This window comes from Saccoglossus kowalevskii, chromosome 1, assembly GCF_978046115.1.
Source record: "Saccoglossus kowalevskii chromosome 1, keSacKowa6.1, whole genome shotgun sequence".
NCBI lineage: Eukaryota > Metazoa > Hemichordata > Enteropneusta > Harrimaniidae > Saccoglossus > Saccoglossus kowalevskii.
Genome location: NC_140641.1, coordinates 14193807 through 14204998, shown reverse-complemented (window position 1 = coordinate 14204998; position 11192 = coordinate 14193807). Strand labels below are relative to the sequence as shown.

Genomic DNA, 11192 nt, shown 5'->3' with positions numbered 1-11192 from the left:
ATAATTCGATTTTTTTTTCAATTATTTAAATATTTAATGGAATCAAGCATTTCGTAAACCACACGTCGCCGATTCGTTATCTCAGTCTCGTAGCTATGAAGAGCTGGAGTAATGCAATGCCTGGGGTATTAATCGCTACTAAGTCGTTAATCTATCCGTTTAATGTATGCAGTCAGTAATTACTAAATTGTATATACTGGTGATCGTGCTTTAGTCATACAATTTATTGCTTTTATTGTACAGTTTGTTTTTGACGTTCCCATCTAGGTTCAAGTCTGGTGCCTGTCGTTTGCCTTCACGTGTGCTTTTGGTTCGATGTTTGCAAAGACTTGGCGTGTGCATTTTCTATGGACAAGAGGACGAAAGGGTCAACGAATTGTAAGTGCCCCTTTACAGAAACAACCACCTGTATAGTGATAGTGTGTACACGTATATGCTGGAGATGCAATTATAAGGACTAGTCTACAGCAAGAATGGAGACAGGAGTAATTTTTACTCTAATTGATTAAACCACGCAATATATAATATTTATGAAAATTGTAAATTGTAATTGTTTAATTAAATCTGATGATTTTGTTCCTTCAACTGTCCTCAATTGAAAATCAATTTAAAAAGACTAGATGCCTGCTATAAGCCTGTACATATAGGACCATGAATTTGATAGCCCATTTATACTGTGTACGAGTTCAACTGAAACTGGTTTACAATGTATGTAACGCACATCAAAGCATTTGAATACAATAAACCTTTATTTCACGATACACCGGAATAAAGACACGTTGTCTCGTGAAGAGTATAACTGGAATACCTGTAATTTAGCATGTGTTTTATCAGGACGTAATAAAAAAAAATCATTTTATTTTTTTAACTGTGAATTTTAACCCTTTATATTTACTACACCAGCTCGTTACATAGTAATTTACATAAAATATTCCATATATTCAACCATTTAGTATAACAGTTGTCTTATTAATTTTTTTCTGCCACGAAGTATAATTTATTTTAGTGAGTGTGTTTTTGTAACTCACTATAGCTTGTCAATTTCGACAAAAAATGATACATGTGCTGATATTAACATTAGCTGTAACCCCTTATCGGTGTATCTTCAGTTATTTGTCGGAAATGTTCTCATAGTATGCAATCATTATCCGCATTTCGCTTATCTCATTTCGGGAAGATACTGGGGATGATTGTTTTTTTATTTGAAATTTTTCTTCAAATATGGAGTTATATTTCTTTTAACATTATCAGTTACTATATGAACAATCGTATCAATCATCAAATTTCTGTATTAATCTCAGCTGGATAGTTTATGATTCCTGACTCAATAGCTGGGAGCATTAACGTATCAACTAAAGAATCTCCGAATATATCTGTCTTCATCTGAGATCATTTTCTATCTGCTATGACATACTATATGTACATATCCGTATTATGAACTGGAGTTCACACCCAGTTGCATTTTATTACCTTACCTTATTACCTAAACAGTGTTTCGTTCACTATCTTTTCCCCTTACTTTCCCGGCACAGCATGCAGAGGTGGTAAAACACTGTCCCGTGTCGCCTCATAGCAGTCGAACAAAAACCAGAGAGGCTCGAGGCGCCTCGTGAAACCCCGAGGCGACGAGGCGAACGCACGCCAGATTATAAATGATCACTATTAATATAATCAAGGTTATTAATTACGTCAATGCGCAACTGAAATCAACTGCTATGTATATATTATACAAAAGAACTGTTTAGCAACAACTCAAACTTGTATAAGTAGGAGATTATGGCCCATAACACAAGAACATTTGTCTTGGATATGTACAATGTATGCCCTGAAAAATATACATGTCTCGCATTGTTATTTGTTAGTTGTTAGGTTTCGTACATACTTCATAAGTGCCGATCGTTGATTATGGTGACCATGCATATAGACTGTTTCGACACATTTAAAAATAGCAGTTGTGTACTAAAACTGTACTGTTATGCACCTCCATATTTTGCTGTCCACGCAATGTTCACTGGCGTTCCTTAACCCAGTAATCATCAACAGAAAGTACATATAATGCAAGCTTTACAATAACCATCCACATAAAATAAGGATGAGAAAATGGTTTTCAAGGTCAAACAACTAATTCGCATGAGTGTTTCTCACGTTATAGATGAAATCATTTTCTGAATTTCTCACAACTAGGAATATGATGTCATAATACTTTACCTATAAGCGTTTGCTAAAAAATCAAGATTGTGGGCTACATAATACTCATGAAAAGTTGGACATCTAGAGAATGAAAAGAGATATAAATACAAACTGTAAATTGCATTATCTTATATTTGACGAGTTCTTTCATCTGGCAGCATTATGTTGTTAGCCTTGACTTTTTCTTTAAAGTAATTACATTGAGCAAGTAATTTGTGTGGTGAAATGTACATTACCCTAAAAATCTGTGTACAAATAACAAATGGATAGAGCATGTATTTAGATTTAAAAAGAAAATACACAAATCTGCAAACGAACATAATTTCTTTGGATAAAAAAATGTACTTTCCCGAAACGCACGTTACCGTGACAGGGAACTGTGTGAACAAATGAAAAATTAACTAGTTTTAAAGCTTACTATAAGTCCTGTTTAACAAAGCCATTTTATTTCAAAGATCGTCCTTAATGACGCAAGTTTGGTTTGAGCTGTGAAACAATCTTGTGGTTATAACAATGTTATGTGTTGTATTGCATGTACATTGTACTTGCTGATTTATATGCCATGTGTGTAAGAACGCAGCAGTTACTGTAACTGCACAGTATATTAAGTCAGTATAGAACAGTTACTGTAATTGCATAGTATATCAAGTCAGTATAGAACAGTTACTGTAATTGCACAGTATAGTAAGTCAGTATAGAACAGTTGTATGTCGTGCATGTCTTCGGAAGATTTAGCTGACTAACTTCCGGAACGTAATATTGCATTCAGGATCATAGATTGTGACCATTTTCGAATAATAGTCAACAAATTGTTTTATTCTCAGCTATCAATATTCGATTATTTAGTAGTCTATGATTCTAGGCATATTTTTTTTTACTGACTTGTACATTTTTTATTTGTGCTCATTAGTTACATTTATTTTCTGTTTTATTATTTCACCAGCTGGTGTTTTGGGACGTGTACGTCTCAGAAGTTTGGCAGTGTGTGACGTCAAATCATATGTTGTACATTTTTTTATCTGTCCCGTATTTCGTCACGTAATAGACATGCTTTACATGTGAAACGAAAACAAAAAATGTACATTGGATGTATAAAATCGTCATGATATAATGCGATAATTAAACATACACTCACTGAATTTATATATCTTGTATTGACTAAAGTGTTCAATTCGCCTTTCAAACAGGAGATTCGGGACAGCCACTTATTTGTTATGGTTGCAGTGTTTCTATGCATTGATGCTGTGATCTTGGCTTTGTGGCAGATATTTGATCCTCTGAATGCCGTTACTACTGATACCGACGAAGTGGTGAGTAGTACATCAGCACTGAATATCCATTATTATTTGACCGACATTAAAGCATGCTAAAACTATCGACTGTAAACACAGATATGATTAAAAGCCAGTGTTTCAGTGTGATGATTTTCATCAATAGTTATATGTGATCTCTTAACTGTTTTTTTTTCTTCAGGAGACTATGAACGTGGTTACACAATACCGTCTATTGTACTGCGACTCTAACTATCGCTTCTACTGGATGGGCGCCATCTACGTCGCAAAAGGCTTACAACTGGTATTTGGTTGTTTTTTATCCTATGAGACGAGAAACGTCTCGATACAAGGATTAAACGATTCTCGGTATGAGTTCACTTTTATCAACAAGTTGGTTTGGTACATTTCTGATCTTTGCAGTGTAGTATATTTAAAATAGAAACACATTACACAAACCCATTGATGGTAGCATATGTATATACTTAAGAAGTAATCAAAGAAAGCTTAGAAAGAACTCCCATGTGCTGAGAGTATTGGAGACACATTAAATATAATTCGAAATTACCTAGCTGAAAACTAATTATGCAAATCAGAAAATTAATATGACCAGATTTGAGTGTAAAACTAATGAGGTCTGCGCAATGTAACAGAAAATCTATGTCTCCAAGTTTAATTGAAATGTGATTAGAACCAACAAATTATGAATTATTATGCTTATTAGGGAATTATTATGAACAGATTTTTACCCCAAACTAATTAGGTTTGTACATTGTCCTAGAGCATCTTTGTACTAAGTTTCATTGAAATGGAATAATTAGTACCGTGAAAACTCCAAAATTTCGACCCCTCTAAAAATTCGACCACCTATTTATTTGCCGGGCTTCGGTGTTTTGTTTACCTCCAAATTTTCGACTCCACTAAAAATTGCCGACTCATTCTTATTCGAAAATTGCGACCAGTTTTAGTTTTCCCCCAAACGAAAAAAAACACGATGTGAGCGTTCAAACGGGACCTTCCTCAAAGGCATGAATCCGGGTTTCTGATTGACTGAGAGATTTTTATTTTATTGGTAACGAAAATATATTCTAAATAAACGAAGTTTCAAATAAAAACGAACACAAAAATCTCGGCATGCTGCGTTTCTGAATTGTTGATTATTACTGTACTCAGTAGTGATTATAATAATGTACACAAAATAAATTTGTTGAATGGTTATGAAATACAAATAAAAGTCAACTTAGTTTCATCGTAAGCGAATGATTCCGGTCTCGCATAAACGTTTGATGCTGTAGGATATCCGCCATGTTCTCTTAGGTCAAATAGGTCAAATCGCTAATTAACCAATCAAAAAGCTGGATGATGCCAACGTGTTTAAATTACCATAGCTTATTTAAATATGTTAATGTTATTGAACGCAATGCGGAAGAGATTGATGTTGTAGTATGATATTTTGGCTTGGATTTTGATGCGAAAACGGCATGATTTTTTTTAAATAAAAAAATTAGTTGTTTTTAAAAAATAAACTGGTCATCTGAAGAATAATTTAACATTGTTCACAGTGATAACAGCTCATTCTCGAAAGGAAGCTTACCCGCTCACGCTAGTCACGATAAAAATCATACACGTGTACTCTTGAATAGACCATGGAAGTACATCCATGAATAGACAGACGTCAATGACTACGGTAAAACTTAGACTCTATTTTAGCCGGCAGGATTGATTGAAATGTCCGAAAAATGACGCCAAAATACACCTTAAAAGTCCCATTTTATTTTCTTAAATCCCATTTTATTTTTTAATCCAAGGGCGAATTTACGGCAGAATTTGGTCCCTCAAATAAGGGACACGTGAGCTTTGATTCTAACCGGATACATTGCACTGGGTCGGGGAGATCGTTTGCTAAACTTCCATGTATCTTTTGTCCAATGGGTACCTGTACTTCGAACATTCGCAAGTTTTCCTAGGTAGTGCGAGACAGCTTTGTCATTTGACCTATTAGTTTTGTGCTGACCTCTTCTCCGCGTCTTGATGTTTTGTTTTGCTTGTCATAATACTCACTGATTGATGACTTTGTTTAGATTTTGAGTTACAACTCGGCCACGACCTTTGCTTTTACCGTGAAACATGAGGAAGTTTACGTCAATTGACGGACATTGCATTTTTTAAAAACTAATGAAGCACACTGTCTATCATCCCCATTTTTTTTTGCTGATTTCTATTCTGAAAAATTCGACCGTCCGAAAATGCACCTTAATTTTGACTCTAAAAACACGTCACATTTCTAACACCAATTATTCAAAACCGGTCGAAATTTTGGAGTTTTTACGGTACTTTAGATATCAGTGTGAAAGCTTAAAATTGGTTAATTATGCAAATTAGGTAATTAATATGTACAGATTTTAACCCACAATTATTCAGGTCTGTCTATTGTCCTACAGCATCCATGTACATTCATTGATATGTGATGTATAGTACCTGAGATATCAGTGTGAAAGTTGGTTAATTATGCAAATTAGGTGATTAATATGCACAAATATTTACGGGAAACTAATTGGGTCTGCATAATTCTAGATTCATTGAAATGTGATGATTAGTACTTTAGATATCAGTAGAAAAACTGAAAATTAATTATGCAAATTAGGTAATTAATATGCACAATTATTTACCCTAAAACTAATCAGGTCTCTGCATAGTCCTAAAGGATCTATGTACCAAGTTTCATTGAAATGCGATGATTAGTACTTGAGATACCCGTGGAAAAGCTGAAAATTAATTAATTATGCAAATTAGGTGATTAATATGCACAAATATTTATCGAAAACAATCAATCTCTGCATAGTCATTGAGTATGTAAGTACCAAGTTTCATTGAAATGTAATGCTAACTACTTATATCAAATGCTGAAAATTAATTAATTATGCAAATTAGGTAATTAATATGTACTGATATTACCATAAAAACTATCAGGTCTGTGCAGTGTCGTATGACATCTATGTACCAAGTTTCATTGAAATGTGATGATTAGTACTTGAGATATCAGTGGAAAAACCGAAAATTGACTAATCATTATGCAAATTAGGTAATTAGTATCCACGGATTATTACCAACAACTAATCAAAACCTAGCATTAGTTCAGAGCATCTATGTACCAAGTTTCATCAACATCCAATGAGTGGTTGTTTAGATATCAGTGGAACAGTCATGGAACCACTAAAAAATAGCTAATTATCATGCAAATTAGGTAATTAATATGCACGGATTTTTACCAAAAATTAATCAAATCTGTGCATATGTTCAGAGCATCTATGTACCAAGTTTCATCAAAATCCAATGAGTGGTTCTTTAGATATCAGTGGAACAGTCATAGAACAGCTAAAAATTAGCTAATTATCATGCAAATTAGGTAATTAACAAGCATGGATTTTTACCAAAACCTAATCAAATCTGCGCATTGGCCCAGAGCATCTATGCACCAAGTTTCATCAAAAACCGATGTATGGTTCTTGAGATAGCAGTGGAACAGTCGGACACACATACACACACACACACATACACACATACACACACACACACATACAGACACACTAACTGCAAAGACTCCCATTTTGTGCTTCGCACATGGGAGTCAAAAACGGAAGTTTTTTCTTTCAACGTCACTGATGCAGAGAAACTGCATTGTTATGCTTCTTACTATGTGGTATATATTTTTCATCCCATTTGATATGCCAATGCCTGTAGTATAAATGGCTCCAGTCACTTTGACTACTAGTAAACTTTAAAGTTTGATCTATGCTAGTTTCATTGTTAATTGTCTACGGCAATGCTCACATGTACATCTATTATTTCCAGGTACATTGGTTTGTCTGTTTATAACGTGGTCGTGCTGTGCATAATGGGAGTCACAGTTTCATTCGCCTTGCAAAACCGCCCAGATATTGCCTATGGTTGTGTTGCATTCTGCATCGTCTTGTGCACAACTGTTACGTTGTGCTTCCTCTTCATACCCAAAATTAGACAAGTCATCAAAGACCCTGATGGCCACCTCTCCAAAATTGCCATGCGCTCTGCTTCAAACGCAATTGAATCCAACCATGCACGGACACGTGTCGGCGACCTTGCTGCGGAGACAGAGAGTGCCAGTGTGAAATCAATGTATCAAGATAGCGTTTATAGAGGGGACGTTGCCAAGGAACTTAATCAGCTTCGTTCATGTTTGCGAGAGGTAAGAATGACCAAGCCCTATTTGTATCTTAGGATTATACTGCAATTACGATAAAACACAACAATCGTAAGTTCAATAACCACCGACGCACCCTTGTGGTGTTTCTGTCATGAATTTGTTTTCGCGTATCTGTTGGTCGACTTAATTAACTGATTATTGGCGAATTGCTGTGTTATGTCTGTCATCGTTAAGGTCTATTTGAAGTTTTGGACGGAACTTGGCTCAGTGATTTGGAACTAATTACCAGATAACAGTCGCGATTCTGACAGTTTATATTCATAGTTATTAATGTAGTGAACGATTAATCAAAAGATATGACGTATTCAGTACTTAGTGTGATTGGCTTTATGATTGAAGGTTACGCCCTAGAGTCTTTTTACTGCTTTGTAATTGGTTAGAGTTTTGAAAATGAATAAAGAGAGTTTGAGTTGGTCTTGGGGAGCACAGCACGATAGACGCAGTAGAGAGAGGCAGTCTGAGAGTCGAGAGTCCAGTCCAGGGGCGAGCCTTGAGGCAGTCCAGTCTTGGGGATTTTTTCCCCAGGGCGCTGTGTCTTATAGAGTGCTCGATTGACCGACTAAGACGAGAGCTGAAACGTATTTCGTTGTGTGTGTCTTATTTGACTGTAAAGTTAAAGTGACATTCCCGATCCCGTACCTCAAGGGGACGAGATAGAGAGACGAGACGAGATTCTCTCCTGACAAGTGTGGAGAACCCGAGAGAGAATTTTCCCCCTGACATTTCTTCCAATTGAATTATCACCGATTTAGTTTGGATAAATATTAAAATGTTTTTGACTAATCAGAATACTCTACTATAGGAATTTATGTACACTAATGTAAATGTACATGTTTATTGCAAGTATTTTTTATTATGAGTGTCTTATTAAAGAACGTGGACTTACTCCAATTAACAACAATTATATGCACAAACAAACAACTTTAAGCAAAAACGAAAGCTAATTACGTGTATATACTTTTTTTATGTCATCACTGGCCAATTACAACCAATAGTGGATACTATTAAACTGCTTATTCGTCTTTGCTGTTCATCATATTGGCTTTGGTTCGAGAATAATAGTTAGATATTGTTTAACAATATCAACATGAAATGTGCTAGCAAGAAGTCGCCCGACATGTTGACAGTTTGTGTTTTATTTTGTACCGCTCTATGACACCCTCTATTGGACGGGACGTGTACATCATATACACTTTGACAGCACACACAACATACTGCTCTGTGGGTGACCGTCAACTCTACATGCCAGAACATATTAATGATCAAGGTATCTGGATCACCACCCAATTGTTCAAACACATTGGCTTATTGGCCTCTCTTGTAAACAAACAAGGACAATGGCACAACTGGTATCTACTATAACTAAGATGGGAGCGCAGAGTCTCTGTTGCTCAGTAACTGCTCATGATGCACTGGAATGCCAACACATTGTCCCATACTCAGACAAGGTTCAAGGCAAGGCTCGGACAAGCTAGAGTTGGCAGACTAATCATGGATCAAATGGCACTATTTGATAGTTTTTTTTATCATGCCATTGAACACCAAATACTAGTAAATGGTGTTTGTGAAATAACTTGCATGCTTGTTATGCTTGCCTAGGCAGAATGGTGTGCAAATTTTCAGAGGCTGGTACGAGTTAGTTGAAAGATTATGGCAGTTTTATTTCAGGGGAATTTTTACGTTGGAGTTGGAAACATTGATATTTGGTGTACTACGACTCTGCGCGTTTGAAACGTTTGAAATCTGTCCTACCTTCTGGTTTGTTGACCTCAGGTCACGCAATATGCACAAGCACACAAACGCTATCAATTTAGGAATTACACTAGGCTTTATTTGCATAAGAGTCTGTAATTTCGATCCCAGTAGTTGGAGTAATTGGCTCATGATGACATAAGCTATAAAAACTACTTTAGCCAGTTTGTATTCATTAGTCACTCGCAATTGTCATGTTCCATGCAAGATCGAGAATTGATGATTTAATTGAAATTGAAATTCAAATGACCACCATACTGCCAAATTGTGTCACCAAATGAATTCATATGCGAATGTGTGATATGATGTATGATTCACATAATAGGTTCGACCAGTACCGATCATGGCATCATTCAAACACAATGGCAGCAAAAATGTTTGATTTTGATGATATTTTAGCACAAATGTTAACACCAATTGGCAATCTTTGAGTCAGCTCGCAAAACGACTTGACATGCAATATAATCAGTCCAGGCATATGCAAGTAGGGGTGCCTGCACTCTCGCACAAAGGTCAGCCCATTCTTGACTTTGGTTTTGATATACTGTACTATAAACCACAACCCCAAATTATACGTCAATTTAAAAAGAAAATATTTTCACATTTGTATCAATATATGACTTTTTCATTCCACAACACCAAAATATCTGAACTATGGGAGACACATTCCTCATACACGTCTGCACCAGTAGCACACATGCAAAATGTTAAAGACGCATAATCTTCTTTCACGCAAACTATTTAATTAAGGAATCTCTGGAGAATCACTAGCCATGAAATTCAACAAATTTTCGGTGAATAAAATGAGCTTGTGGTCCCTTTTTTGAAACACCTGAAGCATACATATGAGACGTTTGATTCTTCTCATCTCGCAAAAATTATACATCTGACATATTGGATTTTTTCACCTATCAAATACATGTTAACAATACATCTTCATTTTTTTTTTGCAACCGTAAAGAAAAACAAAGAGATGAACATGATGAAGTCTTTATTCAATGATTTCGACGACCATTCTGATTCACTCTACCCGAAAGTGTTAACCATTGGAGACTATACTGTGAATATAATTGGAAAGAAAAAGGGCAAAGAAAAAGAAGGCGGTAACAGCATTAACGGTGATGAAAGAAGTGATATCAGTGACAAAGAACATATTAGTACCACACCCAAATCAAATAAAGCTAGTAGTGGGGAAATTAATTTGTCTTTTGTAAGCGATAGTGGCATATACATTGGTCAGACAGATGACGATGGTGAACAGTCACAATCTACAATATTGTGAATGATCTGGCATATTTAAAATCTGCAGAAAGTGTTCAAGTTCAGAACAAAATTGGAATTTTTACCCAAAAGTAATTGTCCAGCTATGTATACAGTGTCTCAGATTTATTTATTTTATAAAATTTATATTATACATATTTTTCTGTTTCTATTTATTTGTTCCAATTGCACAGTCCAATTTTCCCACAGTGTCCCAGATTTATTTATATTATATATATTGTTCTGTTTCTATTTATTTGTTCCAACTGCATGTTTAAGTCTAATCTTCACAGCAAATTTACTTGCTCGTTTAAAATTATCGATACAATCAAAATGAAATGATTAGTTGTTGAGATATATGTAAATACCCTAATTTTTACCAACTACATATTTAAGAGTGAATTAAACATAACATTATGTGCACATAACTACCAATGTAATTAACACTACATTTCATACTTGCATATCAAGGAATT

At 35.2% G+C, this 11192-nt stretch overlaps 1 protein-coding gene across 1 annotated transcript; it reads left to right on the top strand.

The window, feature by feature from the left end:
* The first annotated feature begins 315 nt into the window (after positions 1 to 315).
* On the top strand, positions 316 to 10738 carry LOC146750377 (gamma-aminobutyric acid type B receptor subunit 2-like). Its single transcript, XM_085496476.1, has 5 exons — positions 316 to 378; positions 3378 to 3500; positions 3664 to 3830; positions 7314 to 7686; positions 10418 to 10738. The coding sequence occupies exons 1-5, from the start codon at positions 316 to 318 to the stop codon at positions 10736 to 10738; spliced, it is 1047 nt and encodes a 348-aa protein (XP_085352602.1).
* The last annotated feature ends 454 nt before the right edge of the window (positions 10739 to 11192 follow it).

Coding starts and splice junctions, on each gene's coding strand:
- LOC146750377 (XM_085496476.1), top strand. CDS start 316: ATGTTTGCAAAGACTTGGCGTGTGCATTTTCTATGGACAAGAGGACGA. Junction 3,501..3,663: donor CTACTGATACCGACGAAGTG/GTGAGTAGTACA, acceptor TTTTTTCTTCAG/GAGACTATGAACGTGGTTAC. Junction 3,831..7,313: donor CAAGGATTAAACGATTCTCG/GTATGAGTTCAC, acceptor TATTATTTCCAG/GTACATTGGTTTGTCTGTTT.